We start from the raw sequence: 17,926 nt of genomic DNA, 5'->3' as shown, positions 1-17,926 counted from the left end.
ATGCAAAGACAATGACTGAACCAAGACAAATACATAGAAACTTTTATTAAACATTCATCATCATTCATTTTGTTTTGATCTCAGGTGTCACATGACCGGGCCATTGAAGAAAACAGATCTGAGGCAACAAGAACGGCAGGCTTCAGTCCATCGTTTTAAATCTTAATATTTGCCATTCAAATCCACAGCTGAGAATTGAGATATGAGAAATATGAGAGCTCAACCAACATCAGGTAAAAATAGGCACTTTTTAACCACATCTTTCTTCTATGATGCGTTACACGTGGTTACAGTCACAACATTTCAACAACACTCACTCTGACCATTAAACGCCTCGCGCCCAATCACAACATAAAAGTCCATTATCGAAGCCCTGAAACAAATTTAGGTCATGACAGGTTACCAGTTTTGGATTAACGCCATTACCATCTGTTAAAAAAACGAATTCAAAACTTTAAGACATTACAGGTTAGTCACTTTTTCTCCCTTCCTCTTCTGTGTGGCTCATAGTGCACAGTATAATAAATAAGCATTAGCACCCTCTAGTGTTTCACTTTCACAGGTTTATAACACAGAAGGTTTATAACAGAACAACACCTCCCGTTTCAGTCAAATGTGCTAATTTAAACACTGAACTCAACGCTAATGGACTGTGTGAGAAGTGTCAAACCGGACCGAACGCTGCATTCATAGTTACGACAAGAGGGCTTCTAATTAAACCTTTAACATTTTTGAATCAATTCTTCTCTAAAATTGCATGACTTGATGATTTAGTGAAAAAAAGCAGCACAAATCGCAGCCGTTTAACAGTTGTATGTACTATGGGCAAGTTTTCTGCTAACTGAGAGAGAGAAACAGCTCAAGAATAACATTAGAATCAGTAATAAGATAATGGATTTTCTAGGTTCACAGAGCTGAAGGCAGCATTACACACAGGTCCAGCCGTATTACCTCAGATGGGGCGTGATACAGGACATATAAAAACGGCAGATGAGTGACCTTGGCACTGTGACATCAGCAAAGGCAACACGAGAATGGATCTCCTCCTTTCCCCTCAGAGCTGCTCCTCCAGCAAGCACATATTTTCGGGTGACTTGTTCTTGTTGATCTCAAAAGGCGCACTAAGGCTGAGTTTGTTATCACGAGGATGACGTCACCGGGAGGAACTGCGCTCTTTGCTCACGCAGTCGTCCTGGCTTGTGATGTCACCGTTTCCCATCAGGCCACAGGTTTTCCTCTTCTTTCTGCGATGGGTCATGGCGTCACCCTCGGAGCCCGAGTCAGCCTACAGGAGGAAAGACGAACGCGGTCACAAACAATGCCAAATCTCATGAACACATGAAAATATCCTCATTGCAATGGCTTTATTCATAAAATGCATACAATTGAAAATGTTGAAAATCAACATACCTTGATTAGTTTTATCTAGATGTATATTGCAACTTATTTCTTGGATTAAAGAGGATCTATTCTGCTTTTTTACATGTTCGACTGTCTTTAGTGTGTTTTTTTTAACATTCAAGCATGAAAACCGGTTCTAGAGCCCCAAAAAAGGGCATAATAGGACCTCTTTAAATAAATTTGTGGATTTTGAATGGCTCATTTAGATTAAAATGATGATTCCTCTAAAGATAAATAGATTAAATGCATATTATTGCAGGGCAGAAAGGAATCGGGAATATTCATAATCCATTGTCATTAAAATCAGAGATCAAGTGAAGAACTCGTAGCCTACCTTTAAATTATCATTTTTTGTAAATATAGTCCAGAAATAACAAGAACTGGTATATTACTATTAATACATTTCTAATCGATACATTTAAAATCCAATCCATTTCCAATTTTAATACACTGTTGTTCAAAGGTTTGGGCTCTAAAAGATATTTTGTTTTTGAAAGAAGTTCTGATCACCAAGACTTTTATTTGATCAAAAATACAGTAAAAACAGTAATATTGAGAAACATTGTTACTTGTTTTCTATGTTAATCTGTTCAAATGTAATTTATTCCTGTGATCAAAGCTGAATTTTCAGTATCATTACTCCAGTCTTCAGTGTCACATGATCCTTCTGAAATCAATATTAATATCAATGTTGAAAACAGCTTTTAATTGGTCCTCGCTGAATAAAAGTATTAACTTCTTCAAAAACCTCAACTTTTGAATGCACTTTGGACACTTAGGCTGTTTAACTATAGAAAATACAGATACAGCATCATTAGATCTTTACTTTGAGGACTGTGAATCATATCTGACATTTCTGACCCTGAGTTTGCCAAGTAATAACAGTGCATAATGCACATCTGTAGACTGTACAGCCGGCGTTTTCAAAATCTGCTTACTGAGCGCATAAGTGCTTTAATCGATTCAATTATTAATGTTAATGAAAAAAATGTCTGAAAAATAAAGATAATTGTTTATCTTTATTGCCCAGGCTTAGTTAGATGTGGAGCTTGCTCACACGGGTCTGTCTGTGAGCCGGAGTATCTGATGGAGGTGTGTGTGTGTGTGTGTGTGTGTGTGTGTGTGTGTGTACCTCTGAACCGGAGTCGGAGGAGCTGGAGGAGGACGAGGACGAGGAGTCACTGGAGCTGTCCGAGGCGATGCCCGTCGATTCCTGCAGATCCACTTTATCTGCCAGAGCAGCAATATCTGGCCTTTCCTGCTTCAGAATCCTGGAGAGTGAAACAACGTCAGGAACCCACGCAAATCATCAAAACAATCATGCTTTCACACTTACAGCTTTGACCGGAAATTCAACAATATTTTTTACCTTGTTTTCTTCATGCGTCTAATTTCTTCTTACTGTGTCACTGACACTTGAATTGGCGACTAAATACACTAACTTTTGACTAGAGCTGCACGATTAATCCTTGAAAGATCTCGACTCAAACACCCACGCGATCTTATTCCTAATGACAATCATTCACCGCATTTCTGTTAAACCTCTGAGAAGTACGATCCCAGCGAACGCTCAGATCTGTGTTGGCGCTGCCGCTGGGACAGAGAGAGAGAGCAGTTTGTGTGTTATTTTGATCAGTTTATATTCAGAATCGCAGGAGAATCACAATCTCTGTTTGAGATCACAAATAAATGCTCAATTTATCCAGAATCATGCAGCTCTACTTCGGAAAAAAAAACTTTATTAGGTCTTAAATTGTTTGTTGTGGAGAGAATTATACTATTATAGTTATGATTTATTTTATATTTTAATTTTATACTAATATATACTATAATAGTTATGAATATTTTGAATTAATTTCTATTTTTATATTATCATTTTCATTTTAACGTTCTAGTAAATATTATTATTTCATTTTTTTATAGTTTTTTTTAATATGTCTATATAGTTAATTTTAATTTCACTGTTAGTTTAAGTTATTTTAGTACATCAAGTTAGTTAAACTAAAAAATTAAAACTAAATGAAAATGAGAAACTCAAATGGCAACTAGATGAAATCAAATAATTTCAAGATATTCTATATTTTTTCAGTGAATGTTTATTTTATTTAAAACATGTTGTCTAAAATATGTGACATCGCCACTCAGGATTGGTCACATGTCTGTTGCCTGGCTGCCAGTTTCTCTGCAGCCGGCCAAGCGTGCGATTTGAGCAAAGTAAACACAAGTTAATAATAAAATTAGCAGAAATATCTGATCATCCTCCATAATGCGGTCTCTATTTACATCTCATATCGTCTGTAAACTCTTGCCTTACAAAGGCGGCGACCGATGCATTTGTAATTCATTCAAAAGAGCTCCATTATCATGGAAAGAAACGGTTATGCAAATGAGAACAGTTTAGCCCGACGGTGGAAAAGCAAGGCTAGAACAAGGCTAATACAATCAAATCTACAGTTAAAAGCAATTTGAAAAGTAGTGAATGAAGTTGAAGTCAGTGTACAGATACGAGACAGAGCAGGGTCTCACCGGTACCACTTCCTGGAGAGTTTGGGCCGGCCTCGCACCGTCTTGTGCCACACGATGGGGAAGTTCGTGGTGCTCGCGAAATTCTGGGTCACAGCAATAGTCGTGTCCAAGTTCAGGACGACATGCCACCATCCGCCTATGAAAAACACACAACTACAGTTCTAATGAGGGCTGCATGATGTTCATGTCACTGTTCAATAATAACTCATGCTGCTATACACTTGTGCAATAATAATAATAGTGGTGGTTACTCTTGCATATTTTTGATGATGATTTAGTTTCCTTAGATTTTATTTTGCATTTATTTATTGTATTGTCATGGTAATGATTCATATTCATCTTATATTTATTCAACTGTTGTATTTTAGTATATGTATTGTTGACTACTTGTGTTGCTTTATTTTAAATCAGGGTTTGCACAAATACTGTAAAATAAAATTTCAGGACACTTTTCAAGGACTTTCAAGCACTACTTTTTTGGTTTTCAAGGACTACATTCAGAGATCTCCGTCAGTTGTTAAACAATATCTTTATCATCTTTCAAATTCAAAAAAGGTAAATGGATAAATAAAAATAGCTAATAAAACAAAATGAGCAACACATGCTATGACTGTCGTAGCTTTAACCATTGAAAGGATACTATGACAAAGATATCGCTTATTAAAAGTTAAAACTTTTTTTCTCATGAATATATGATTACCCTGAAGAATGAAAGTGGTTTCATATACTTGGATATTTATATGAGCAATATTACACTCATAGCCATGTGAAATAGCTCTATATCTATATTAGATGGTTCATTTTGCATGAAAAGCTTGTTTTATCAATAAAATTAAACACTAATTGTACATATTTTCTTTCAATAATTCAAGCACTTTTCAAGTACCTTTTAATAAATATGGATATTGTCAAGGATTTTACAGGACTTCAATTTCAAGCACTTGCACAGACCCTGTTAAATGGACATTTTTCTTTTAACTTTTAAATGCACCTTTGTCACAAGAGTCATTCCACAAACTCGGTGGAAACTGTGGATTTGAACTGCATTATTATCCTTTTACAAATTTATAATCTAAAGAAGTACTGCAAATACAATTTGCATAATTTGTACTGGTAACCTGTAATATATTCAAGTAATCTGGACTCTAAAATTGATGTGAAGCATGTGAACATTTTAAAGCGAGTTTGAAAGTGAAGTCTGTATTAGTCAGATGGTTTTTGGGTTCATATCTGTTTTGTTCAGATGTGACGTCACAGTCAGTCGTGCGAGTCCTTTTTGCTTTGCTTCCTCTTGAATCTTCATCCATCTCTTTTTATAAATATAGACACTTAAGAGTAGAAGGCTTCTGCACTTCACCCACTTTCATACTAATACCTAGTTTTACACTAAAATGAGCAGGTAAAACGCCTACATCTATTTACCGTCAATTAACAAGTCTTGCAAAGCCTGAACAGCCGCTCCAGTCACATAAATACCATGTGGTTTGAAGTTATGTAGAGAGCCATTGTTTAGAAGACAATGGAATTAATCGTGAATAACCGGATCCAAAATAAAAGTTTGTGATTACACACGTATAAATACATAAATGTGTGTGTGTGTACTGTGTTTAATTATTTCGTATATATAAATACAGTCACATGCATGTGTACATTTAAGAAAAATGTGTTATTTACATTTAAAATATGTATATATAATATAAATTATGTTTAAATATATATACAGTATATACATGCAAATATTTCTTAAATACATGCATGTGTGTGTATTAACATATACAAAATAATTATACACACATATATATATATATATATATATATATATATATATATATATATATAATGTGTAAACAAACTTTTATTTTGGATGCGATTAATCATTTCACAGCCCTAATGACTTGACCTCAAAGAGAGACGCAGGTAATCGCACACGCGCAGTCGATCTCTCTCATTAACTGCGTTTAATAAGTGCAAATCCACGAAGCCTCTGTACAAATCACCATAAACAGCCATATTATCAACATTAACTTATTTAACATTCAATACAAATGGCACAAAGTTCAAAACAAGAAGTGTTTTGCCTTATGAAAACAGAAAACACGCGAATCTCGCGGTTACTTGCATCCCTCTGCGGTTGGCCTGTCAGTAGCGTGGTCACGTTACTACAATACAGAGGTTATCGAGACAGCCCTACATAAAGCGCACAGATATACTAGCCATCGCTCTTAGCAAACATCTGAGCATGTGCAGTAACTGACCGGGCACAAACACGGTCTCCCCCGGGTGCTGTAGCACCTCCAGGGGCCTGAATTCGGCTGGCCAGGTGGGCTGCTGTGTGCGGGGGTAGATGACGTTGAACCAGGTGATGGCCTCGTCCTGCTGGTTCCCCCCGTCCTCTCGCGTCACCTTGATGAGCTCACGGGGCGTGTGTGTGGGGAACAGGCACCAGCGCTTGTGGCCCTGGACCAGGGCGTTCCACGCACTCGTGCCGAGCGGGTCGATGTGGATGCCTGTCCCGGAGCGGGCAGGACCCATCACAAACCACCTGGGTGAACAGTGAAAAACAGCCTAAATGGACTGAAAACACATTGACTGTTAGCTACTGTCCACCGGTAGGGTACAATTAGGCTCTGAAACGCTTATAAAACGCACAAAAATAACCTTTTCAACTAATGTAATAGCAAACATAATTATATTATATCACATTGTTGTGCATTTCATATTTGGGAGATCAATCATTTTTTTAATTCTGTTATTTTTCTCCCTTTCAATAAATGTATGACCAATTAAATAACACAAATATTTATATTATGTTACATTACAATATAATTAATACATTTTCTCTTTTGGGCAGGTATCAATAAAGCTTATTATATTACATCATAACATATTATATGATATTATATTTCCTATTTAAGGGATCAAATTGATCTAATTCTATTCTATTTTATTTTACCCTTTTCAACAAATCTAATAAATAGCACCAAAAAAAATTTGATTGTATTACATTATATTAGAGGTTGACGATATATTTTATTCAAATTTTTTAAATGCTGTTCCAATTAATTGTAAAGGAAATGACTTGTAAATAATCTTGTAAATCTCTCACTGTACATTGCTATTCTTGTTATTCGTTGCTGGTGTTGATAACAAAATTATTTGTCGACAATTATAATGTCGACTAATTGTTTCAGCTCTAATGCTGTTTATTTGTGTAATAAAGTTCAGCACTACTTTGAATGTTTGGTTTTGATTCAGTATCTTAAACTATCAGTTAATTAATCAGTTTTAATTAATCTGTCCCACTTAGTTATCGTTAAAATCCAATATTGATCGACCTCTATATGATATATTGTTTTGGTTTTTTTCAAGAAGTGAAATAAATATAAAAAATATGAAATGTTATTATTTACCCCTTTTCTATAAAATGTAATACTAACAAATTATATTATATTGAATTTCCACTTTGGGGATCAATAAAGTTGATCTAATTATATTATAAGAATAGGTCTAAAAACAGTATTAATTGCTACGCTTTATTTTCTAGAAATAACCTTTACATTTGATATGTTAAAACTACCAACTTTTCATGCCATGTTATACTGTTCCAAGTAAAAATTAAATATCTAATACTTCTCACTACAAAAGACCCCAAATAACATGGGATTTATGCCTCTTACGTTTTCTAAAGTAACGGGACACCAAAGTGTAGCTAATTTGTGGCCAGTAAGTGCAATTAGCAGCTGGTTTCATTTCTAGTTGTATTAAATCAGCAAAGCTGGAACTGAAAAGTGATGGGCAAAAAGGATGCGTTACCTGTACGGTGGGCGCCGCTTCTCCCCCGCAAACTGAAAGAGGTCGTCCCTGAAGAAAACGGGCACCTGGTAGTCCTCCAGAAGCTTGCGGCGCTTGGCGTGCTCCCCGAAACTGCTATCAAAGATGTAGAGGGGGCTGTCGTCACGGGTCGACTCCAAATACTCCACGTAGTACTTCATTTTCATCTTCACAGAGTAGCCATCGTTGTCCTCGCCGCATTTGAACTTCTGGTTGCGGTATTTGCGCTTGAGTCGCTCCAAGGTCCATTTGTCCCGGCCGGGCCACGACTCCTGGCAGTTGAGCAGAACGACGGGCTTGTACGGCTTCTCAAAGCGCTGGATGAACTCCTCTGGACTGAGGCGCAGGGTGTCCACTCGCTCCACGTTGTCCTGGACAAAGACAGAAGAGTTGGTTTCATTTTCCATAGAGCCTTTCAAAAGCAATGCCGTTTCAAAGCAGCTTTACAGAGAACACCGTACATTAAGGGGATAGGTCACCCAAAAATGAAAATTACCCCATGATTTACTCACCCTCAAGTGAGTATATGACTTTCTTCTTTCAGACGAATACAATTAGAGTTATATTTAAAAAAAACACCCTGACGCTTCCGAGCTTTATGATGGCAGTGGATTGCAACCATCAAGATCAAACTCAAAAAAGTGCATCTCTCCATCATAAAAGTGCATCTGTGCATCCGTCCATCATAAAAGTGCATCTCTCCATCATAAAAGTGCATCTCTCCATCATACAAGTGCATCTCTCCATCATACAAGTGCATCTCTCCATCATAAAAGTGCATCTGTGCATCCGTCCATCATAAAAGTGCATCTCTCCATCATAAAAGTGCATCTCTCCATCATACAAGTGCATCTCTCCATCATAAAAGTGCATCTGTGCATCCGTCCATCATAAAAGTGCATCTCTCCATCATAAAAGTGCATCTCTCCATCATAAAAGTGCATCTCTCCATCATAAAAGTGCATCTCTCCATCATACAAGTGCATCTCTCCATCATACAAGTGCATCTCTCCATCATAAAAGTGCATCTCTCCATCATACAAGTGCATCTCTCCATCATACAAGTGCATCTCTCCATCATACAAGTGCATCTCTCCATCATAAAAGTGCATCTCTCCATCATAAAAGTGCATCTCTCCATCATACAAGTGCATCTCTCCATCATACAAGTGCATCTCTCCATCATAAAAGTGCATCTCTCCATCATAAAAGTGCATCTGTGCATCCGTCCATCATAAAAGTGCATCTCTCCATCATAAAAGTGCATCTCTCCATCATACAAGTGCATCTCTCCATCATAAAAGTGCATCTCTCCATCATAAAAGTACATCTCTCCATTATAAAAGTACATCTCTCCATTATAAAAGTTCATCTCTCCATCATAAAAGTGCATCTCTCCATCATAAAAGTGCATCTCTCCATCATAAAAGTGCATCTCTCCATCATAAAAGTGCATCTCTCCATCATACAAGTGCATCTCTCCATCATAAAAGTGCATCTCTCCATCATAAAAGTGCATCTCTCCATCATAAAAGGGCATCTCTCCATCATAAAAGGTATGATGGAGAGATGAACTTCATGATGGAGAGCAGAAAAGGCCATTCACTGCCATTATAAAGCCTGGAAGATCCAGGACATTTTTTAATATAACTCTGACCGTCTGAAAGAAGAAATACATCTACACTAGGATGACTTGAGGGTGAGTAAATCATGGGCTAATTTTCATTTTTGGGTGAACTAGGCTATCCCTTTAAGCTCAGAGCATTGAAAAGTGAAGTTGAAGGCCCATGGACCACCATGAAGGAGGAACTATTATGTTCCTGAATGTGTTTAAAATCAAACTTTAGATTAAAACGAAGGTCAAATCAATTATATATCAAAAAAAAAAAAATTCTACTCCGGATCAAGCCAAAACCTTTAAAAGGTCCACTGAGACAACTTTGTAAATTGTAAATTGACATCTTTGTAAATTTTCAGAAGCAAACACTCATATGAAACCTCCTATGAAATGATTCAATACTATACGAGCTTCAATTAGATTTGAGGACATCTATCAGAGCTGATGTGACCTCAATCGGTTTTCATTCTTGATGTTTAGCATTATCATTGATTTTTAGTTAACTCAGTTACTAAAGTAACTAAAACCACTGTAATTAAAATGAAATAATAACATTTCAGAAGTTTTTAAGACCTAAAAGTTCTTCAGGGTTTCCACTCTAGCTGATGAATTTTGATCACTTTAGAGGTAGACAGGGGCTGCGTCCCAAATCGTATACTCTCATGAGTAGGCACTTATTTGAATAAGTACGTACTTTGTGAGCGCTAAAAAAGTATGAATGTATAGCTATATATATAATTTTTTTTAACCTGTGACCCTTTTTTCAGGATTCTGTGATGAATAAAAAGTTTAAAAATAACAGTTTATTTAAAGTCTTTTTTTTTTCAAAGAAATGAATACTTTTTATTCAGCAAGGATGTGTTAAATGCATAAAAAGTGTTAATAAAGATTTGTATTGTTAGAAAAGATTTCTATTTTGAGTAAATACCGTTCTTTTTAACTTTACATGAATAAAGAATCCTGAAAAAAGGGTCACAGGTTTTAAAAAATATCAAGCAGCACTCCATTATTGATATAATAAATCATAATTTTATAATGATTTCTGAAGGATCATGTGACACTGGAGACTGCAGTAATGATGCTGAAAATTCAGATTTGATCACAGGAATAAATTACATTTGAACATACATTCACATAAAAACAGCTATTTTAAATTCTAATAATATTTCATAATATTACTGTATTTTTACTCAAATAAATGCAGGCCTAAGGAGCATATGCGATTTTTTTTTTTTTTTTCAAAAAAATGTAAAATATTAATGTTTCCGAACTTCTGACAATTATTTGCTTACGTAATTTTGTAGCCTAACCTTACTTAAAATCAATACGTGTTCGTTACTGTCAAACTGTTCAAGCAACAACAAACTTTTAAAGAGTCTTGTAAACGAGGAAGTGTGGACGTGCGGCGAGCAACGTAGACACTGGCTCTCGTGTCTCTTCACAAACATATGTGTGTAACATTAAGATCAAACTGCAACACCGCGATGTGTAACGCCTGTGTGTAGCGTTACTCCGCATGAACAGTAACGTTACCTTCACGGTCCTGTGCGACACATCGAAGCTCTCGCAGTAATCGTGTTTGATCCAGTCGCTCGAGTCCTTCAGCTCGGGTCTGGCGCTCCGTTTCGCTTCTTTGATCCGTTTCTTACTCTTATGGTTCATTCTTCAGCGTTTCAGCACGTCTTGTCTTCGGGTGACGCTTTTAGCCCGCGTGCTATTGCTAAGTCCAATGCAATGAAAGTCTATGGAGAGTAGCTAGTCAGTCACTGGAGGCCTTGTAGATGTGTGTGCAGTTCTTTTGCTGCCGACAGTACTATGCGCGATACAGGAATCAAGTTATGTTTATTTGAGAGAGACGGGAGGTTGATACACTGAAGGATTCGGTAATAAACTAAAGTTAGATAACCTGGCGGCAGCAAGCTTCTTTCACGCCGTATGGCGCAATCTAACCTGTGTCTTATTTCCCGCCCCGTAGGCGTTTCTAAGAATCTGATTGGCTGGCTATTTCATATTGTACTTTCGCTTTGAACGTCGATTGGCTTTCGAGTGTGTGAGTCACTGTCGCGCAGACTAAAGATCCAATAGAGTATCACCAGAGAAAGAGACCGCCTAAACGTACCAGTATGTTTGGCGAAATTTATTTAATGTTGTTTTGGAAAGCTGAAAATGTCGTGTCAACTACAAGTACTGGAAAATAAAACATCAGCAAGGCCATGAACGAATCTTCTCACACGTTAATTGAGAAATCATTTACATTTCAGGACTGTGAAGACGCACAGTCCTTAACTGTGTCTATCCCTGAGGTACAGCAAAGTTTGTAATACTTTATGTAATTAATTTGTCAATAATTTGACAGTAAACATTCTGATTTATTTCAGGTTCTTGATTCACAATATGGCATGTATGTGTGGCCCTGTGCGGTGGTACTATCACAGTATGTGTGGATGGCAAGAGATAAACTACAGAACAAGACTGTTCTTGAGGTAACGTTACTACATCCTACTCATACACAGATCTGATGCCTTGACAATTCATGTTCACATTCATGAATTAAATCGGAGTCAAAATCCCTCCATTAGTATTGCAAAACAACTTTATGGAGTAAGGCCTGCTGTGTTGAAGTTGGCATTAAATGAAATTTCACCCTGTCTATTTTCTAAATGCTTATTATAGATCTTATTGTGAGCAATACATATGTTTCTTTTTTTTATTAATTTTTTATTTTATTTATTTATTCTTTGACCTCATAATGTAAAAAAAAAAAAAAAACGTCAGACTACTTTCCAACTACTTCGATACAATATCTTGAAAAATATCAATATTCGATACCATGGGGAAAACTGCTGCCCCATATATACCGCCATACTGATCATTTGTTATTATCTCATCTTTTTTATATATAATTTAGGTAATTTTGTTTTAATAGCTTACATACATGGCAGGGAGGCTTTATTTAAATCGTTTACTCTAAAATATTCACATTTACGTTCCAAAACTGCTGTATTTATTGGAATTCTCTGCAAGACCGGCATTTTGACATCATTTTGTATGTATGACCGTGAGCTGTTTGAGAGGTGGCTTTATGTGAGCGTCACTTATATAGATCAGTGGTGCACGCGAAACCAGCGGGAATGACTAAAATCATGTGCAATACAAGCACTGGAGCGAATGAGACGAGTGAGTGACAGCAGGTGGAGATAAGAGAGAGCGAGAAACACAGCTGGTATTGGTGTACAGATACGGCAGATAAGGAGTACGGGAACCGTTTCAGATATTTCAGTATCGATACATATCGAAATATTGATATTTTTGACAATAGCCCTTCTTTCTTGTGACATATGCAGGACTTCTCCAATCATTTCGCTGGCTTAAACTCCGCCCCTGAAAGCCTACATTTTTTTGAGTGTGACGCCCACATCAACATCGAGTTTTATTTTTAATTTCATAAGTTGTCAAGTGTTTTATAGTTTAGCCTTTGACAAACTACAAAAAAAACATTTTGTTGCCCGACTCCTCGCTGTCTTCAAAATGTAGATTTTTACTGATTTGCAGGGAAACGAATGGAGGTTTAATTCGTAAAGTTGTGATCACATTCATAGTTGCTCAGCAGATTTTTGTATGTGAAATCCAGTAAAAATAGAAGTCCACACCATCTGGAATTTCGCGTTAGGACAAAATATTTACCCGACGCAGATTTCATTGATCACACGGATTTATACATCTATATATCAATGCTCATTCATGACCCTAATGAGACCCAAAATTATAAGAAGAAATAGTTAACACGGTGTTTTAAGCTAATGGAATTTGGGTCAAATTATCCCGCAACTCAATAGGAGGGTAATAAACATTGTCCATTTGTGTTGCAGCTTGGCGCCGGGGTGAGTTTGCCTGGTGTGGTGGCTGCCAAGTGTGGAGCTCATGTGATATTGTCAGACAGCGCCGAACTGCCCCTCTGTCTGAGGAACTGCAGACGGTCATGTGACGTCAATAACCTCCACAGCGTGCCTGTGATCGGACTCACCTGGGGACGGGTGTCACCGGAGCTCCTCTCTCTGACACCGCTGGATATCATCCTGGGGTCAGATGTGTTCTATGAACCTGAAGGTGAGGGTTTTTCCCATGGTTTATCTTCTGATTAAATGTTTCACAGGTTTCTAAACATTTAACAAAACATGGCTTTGGACAGATTTTGAAGACGTGCTTGTGACCGTTTCCTTTCTCGTAAGGAGAAACCCTCATGCTCAATTCTGGACTACTTACCAGGAGCGAAGGTGATTTGATTTTTTTGTTTTGTGTTGTGGTTTGATTCTGTTGTGGCTTGATTTCATTGTGTTATACACCATAGATATACACTTGCAATTGTGAGAAATAAAGTCAGAGTTTAAAGATTCAACCCCAAATCAGAAAAAGTTGGGACATTTTGTAAAATGCATTAAAATCAAGAATCTGTGATTTGATAATTCTATTAATTCTTATTCTTTTTTTAACTGACAAAAGTACAAAGAAAAGTTTTCCAATGTTTTCGCTGACCAACATAATTGTATTTTGTAAATATGAACAAATTTTGATTTTGATGGCTGCAACACACCCCAAAAAAGTTGGGACAGAGACAAAATAAAATTGAACAGATTATCCAAATTAGATTAGCCAACTATTTTGAAACAGTCCACAATGAGCAGGTGAATTGGTAATAGTTGAGGGTATCATGTTTGGGTGTAAAAGTGCTTCTCAGTCTTTTTAAGCAAAGATGGGTCATGGCTCATCACTTTGTGCCAAATATCTTGAGAGAATTGTCAAACAATTAAAAAAATCACATTTCTCAATGCAAGATTGCAAAGAATGTATGTCTTTTATCATCTTCCATACATAATATTGTCACAAAATTAAGGGAATCCAGAGAAATCTCAGTCTGTGTTGGGTAAGGCAGGAGACCTCTGTTGAACTCAGGAGTAATTTGGAAAACCATTTTCACTGAACACAGTCTGACGCTGCATCAAGAAATGCCACTTGAATCTCTGTTACGCAGAGAAAGCTTTACTTCAGTTCTATGTGGAGATGCCGGCGAGTTCTCTGGACCTGAGCTCATCTCAGATGGTCTAGAAGACAGTGGGAATGTCTGCTGTGGTCAGATGAGTCCATGTTTCAGCTTGTTTTTGGGAGAAAATGGACACTGAGTTCTCAGTCCCAAAGACGAAAGGGACCAACCAGACTTTCACCAGCGACAGGTGCAAAAGCAAACATCTGTGCTGTTATTGAGGTGCATCATTGCAAACGGTATGGGTAACTTGCATTATTGTGAAGGTACCATCAACATGAAGGCATGTATTTGGATTGTACAGAGACATAAACTGCCATCAAGATGACATCTTTCCTGGGAAGCAAGACAATGCCAGGCCTCATTCTGCACATGCTAAAACTGAGTGGTTTCTAGATACTCTGCACCATAGAAGAGATGTGCCTGCCTGTTTACTGCAGTCCAGATATGTCTCTTATGGAAAATGTATGACCCATCATGAAAAGGAGAATCAGGCAATGATGAACACAGACTGTTGAACGGCTGTCTTGTATCAGACAAGATTGGGCAAATATTCCACTAGCAAAACTCCAACAATTAGTATCCTCAACTCCCAAATGATTAAAAAGTGTAATTAAAAGGAAAGGTGAAGTGACACAGTGGTAAACATGTCTCTGTCCCAACTTTTTTGGGGTGTGTTGCAGCCATCAAAATCAAAATTTGTTCATATTTACAAAATACAATTATGTTGGTCAGTGAAAACATTGGAAAACTTTTCTTTGTACTTTTGTCAGTTAAAAAAAATCACAGATTCTTGATTTTAATGCATTTCACAAAATCTTTTTCTGATTTGGGGTTGTATAAACTTATAATTAAGAAAAGGTAATTGCGACTTATCTTGCGACTCTGTCTTTTCTCGCAATTGCATGTGCGTGTGCATATGACGATTCTAAGAAAAAAAGTCAGAATTGCGAGTTATAAACTCGTTATTGTGAGAAATAATGTCAGTTGCAAATCATAAACTCGCAATTGCGAGCATAAAGAGTTTTTTTCCCTCTCAATTGCAAGTATCTCACAATTGTAATAAAAACTTCAGAATTGACAGTTATAAATTAAGAGTAAATTTAAAAGGGTAATTGCAACTTTTTTCCAGAGTATTGAGATATAAACTCGTAATTGTGTGTTATAAAGTCAGAATTGTGAAATTAAATGTCTTAATTACCTTTTTTCATTTTTTATTCTGTGGCAGAAACAAGCTTCCATACCATTGATTTTAAACGTTAGTTTTATAGCGATTACACTGACAAAGAGTTTCTATTTTTGAAAATCACAGTTTGAAATGGTATTTCCATAATTGTATGAACCCTGCAGAAAGCAATCTTGTAAAATGAGTACCGGTATACTGATAAATGTAATATTAATAGGGTTCTGCATTCATAATTATTCACAATCCAAGATGCCTAGTTAAAAATGAATACACTTTTTATTTATTTTTATTGCAGTGCGGACTGGTCCATAGATGCTTTACTACACAAGTGGGATCTGAAGTGCATAAATGTCCCACTAGAAATATTTGAAGCAAACAAAAACCATCTTGCTGGATCAACACTTCCTGGGAATCATACTGTACAAATGATGATTATAACAAGAAAGGTATTTTAATGAGAAACTTGTAGGCTATATAAAATACAAATCTTTTCCTAAACCTTCCCTTCCAACATCACATGTCCTGATACATTTCTGTTCTACATTTTAGTCCTTTACTTGAAAATGTCAGATTTCAGAAATAAAACGGGTTTATGATGACAGATTAATGTCAATATACACTATAGGTCAAGAACGTATAGTTTTATTTAAGTATCATTGAGATGCTATTATATTTATCAATATTTTACATTTTTTCATTTTTATTTGTCAAAGTCTTTGTAATTTTGTTGTGCGTTTGTCATTTGTATTCGTTTTTTATTTCATTATTTCAGTGTGTTTTTATTACGACTAGGGGTGGCACAATCCGCCTTTTTTGCCTCAGATACTGATTCTGATACCTGTGACTCAGTATTGGCCGATACCGAGTACCAATCCGATGCAATACTAAAAAAATAATTAAAAAAACAGTGCCAAATTACCTAATAAACTGTATCTGTATGCCTCACTGTGTGGAAGAGGCTGTGATTATTCTTTTTTTAAAAGCATCAAAGCTTGACTTAAACATTATTTCCTTACTTTGTAAAACCATACAGACAAAATATATACTATATAATTAAAAGACATTTTTTTTTAATTTTAAGCGCAACTTTTTAATGAAGCAGCAACATATGATAGATTGGACAGAACAACTAAGCCTATCAATAAACTGCCATTGCGCAAAAGTATTGTGATATGAAAGGCTTCAATTCAGGGCGGCACGAAATACTTATGCGGGAAAAAAAGGGGGAAAAAAGAACGAAACACTTATGTGCTCTATTGGGTTGAGATCTGGTGACTGTTGGGGCCATTTTAGTACAGTGAACTCATTGTCATGTTCAAGAAACCAATTTGAAATGATTCGAGCTTTGTGACATGGTGCATTATCCTGCTGGAAGTAGCCATCAGAGGATGGGTACATGGTGGCCATAAAGGGATGAACATGGTCAGAAACAATGCTCAGGTAGGCCGTGGCATTTAAACGATGCCCAATTGGCACTAAGGGGCCTAAAGTGTGCCAAGAAAACATCCCCCACACCATTACACTACCACCACCAGCCTGCACAGTGGTAACAAGGCATGATGGATCCATGTTCTCATTCTGTTTACGCCAAATTCTGACTCTACCATCTGAATGTCTCAACAGAAATCGAAACTCATCAGACCAGGCAACATTTTTCAAGATATTTTAAGCTGAATTAAAAGGTTTATGCATGAAATTGTGAGTTATTTTGAATTTAAGTTGAAAGAATGTGAGGAATGTCCATAAATTACTATTTATTAATTGTGATAAATAGAAAAAATATTATCAAAATTAAATAAAATAAGCTTTTCTGGACAAAACAAATGAAGCATAATTTTAGGGTTTTGGGTCATTTTAACCCACTAGTGAGGAAAGGATGAGGGATATTTAACCTCCACTCACACCATCTCATAGATCCACTCGCTGATGATCCCACGTTGATCTGATTGGTTACAAGGTAGATTGTGACGTCAGAAACACCAGCGATTTCAAACCGTATTTTTGAGACTGTCTTTGATTCACTGCAGTTTTAAGGAGAAAATACTCAACAATGGTGTTGACTTATGCATTTGTACATGGTTTGTCTTAAAGCATATTAAAGACAACATGGACATTAAAACGAGATTTTTTTTACTTATTTCAGTTCAAATGTATTTAATTTAAAGTGAAGTGAGTTTAATTAGGGCTGTGCGATATAGAGACAAAAGAGGCAGGGGCATCAAGCTAACGCGCAAACTATCACAAATAAAACTGAAAGTAAGGCCAAACACGACGGAATTGAGTCATTAAAAACTGAATTTATTGTATAACGCAGAATTTAACGGAT

The 17,926-nt window shown here is 36.5% G+C and overlaps 2 protein-coding genes across 3 annotated transcripts; one reads left to right on the top strand and one right to left on the bottom strand.

The window, feature by feature from the left end:
* Window positions 1–30: 30 nt before the first annotated feature.
* jmjd6 (jumonji domain containing 6, arginine demethylase and lysine hydroxylase) lies at window positions 31–11,345 on the bottom strand. Its single transcript, XM_077211616.1, has 6 exons — window positions 10,910–11,345; window positions 7,741–8,129; window positions 6,183–6,469; window positions 3,928–4,063; window positions 2,534–2,672; window positions 31–1,285 (listed from the first exon to the last, which is right to left on the bottom strand). Exons 1-6 carry the CDS (start codon window positions 11,036–11,038, stop codon window positions 1,154–1,156), a joined length of 1,212 nt encoding a protein of 403 aa, XP_077067731.1. The 5' UTR covers window positions 11,039–11,345; the 3' UTR covers window positions 31–1,153.
* On the top strand, window positions 11,337–17,719 carry mettl23 (methyltransferase 23, arginine). Of its 2 annotated transcripts, XM_077211625.1 has the most exons (6): window positions 11,337–11,679; window positions 11,755–11,859; window positions 13,246–13,483; window positions 13,566–13,650; window positions 15,896–16,069; window positions 16,150–17,719. In XM_077211625.1, the coding sequence occupies exons 1-5, from the start codon at window positions 11,590–11,592 to the stop codon at window positions 16,053–16,055; spliced, it is 678 nt and encodes a 225-aa protein (XP_077067740.1). In that variant the 5' UTR covers window positions 11,337–11,589; the 3' UTR covers window positions 16,056–16,069; window positions 16,150–17,719. The 2 variants fall into 2 exon arrangements, with proteins under 2 accessions (XP_077067740.1, XP_077067739.1); XM_077211624.1 differs by having other exon boundaries at window positions 15,896–16,201.
* The last annotated feature ends 207 nt before the right edge of the window (window positions 17,720–17,926 follow it).

Source organism: Siphateles boraxobius, unplaced genomic scaffold (genome assembly GCF_051911475.1).
Source record: "Siphateles boraxobius isolate OS27281-9 unplaced genomic scaffold, OSU_SipBor_1 66, whole genome shotgun sequence".
In the NCBI taxonomy this organism is placed as follows: domain Eukaryota; kingdom Metazoa; phylum Chordata; class Actinopteri; order Cypriniformes; family Leuciscidae; genus Siphateles; species Siphateles boraxobius.
The sequence above is the reverse complement of the archived record's forward strand: the minus strand, read 5'-3'. Positions and strand labels throughout refer to the sequence as shown.

Excerpts from the sequence above, each read along its gene's own strand:
- mettl23 (XM_077211625.1), top strand. The coding sequence starts at position 11,590 with ATGAACGAATCTTCTCACACGTTAATTGAGAAATCATTTACATTTCAG. Across the intron at positions 11,860-13,245 it reads AGAACAAGACTGTTCTTGAG|CTTGGCGCCGGGGTGAGTTT; the intron begins GTAACGTTACTA and ends TTTGTGTTGCAG. Across the intron at positions 13,484-13,565 it reads TGTGTTCTATGAACCTGAAG|ATTTTGAAGACGTGCTTGTG; the intron begins GTGAGGGTTTTT and ends GGCTTTGGACAG.
- jmjd6 (XM_077211616.1), bottom strand. The coding sequence starts at position 11,038 with ATGAACCATAAGAGTAAGAAACGGATCAAAGAAGCGAAACGGAGCGCC. Across the intron at positions 4,064-6,182 it reads GGAGACCGTGTTTGTGCCCG|GCGGATGGTGGCATGTCGTC; the intron begins GTCAGTTACTGC and ends TGTTTTTCATAG. Across the intron at positions 2,673-3,927 it reads CTCTCCAGGAAGTGGTACCG|GATTCTGAAGCAGGAAAGGC; the intron begins GTGAGACCCTGC and ends TTCACTCTCCAG.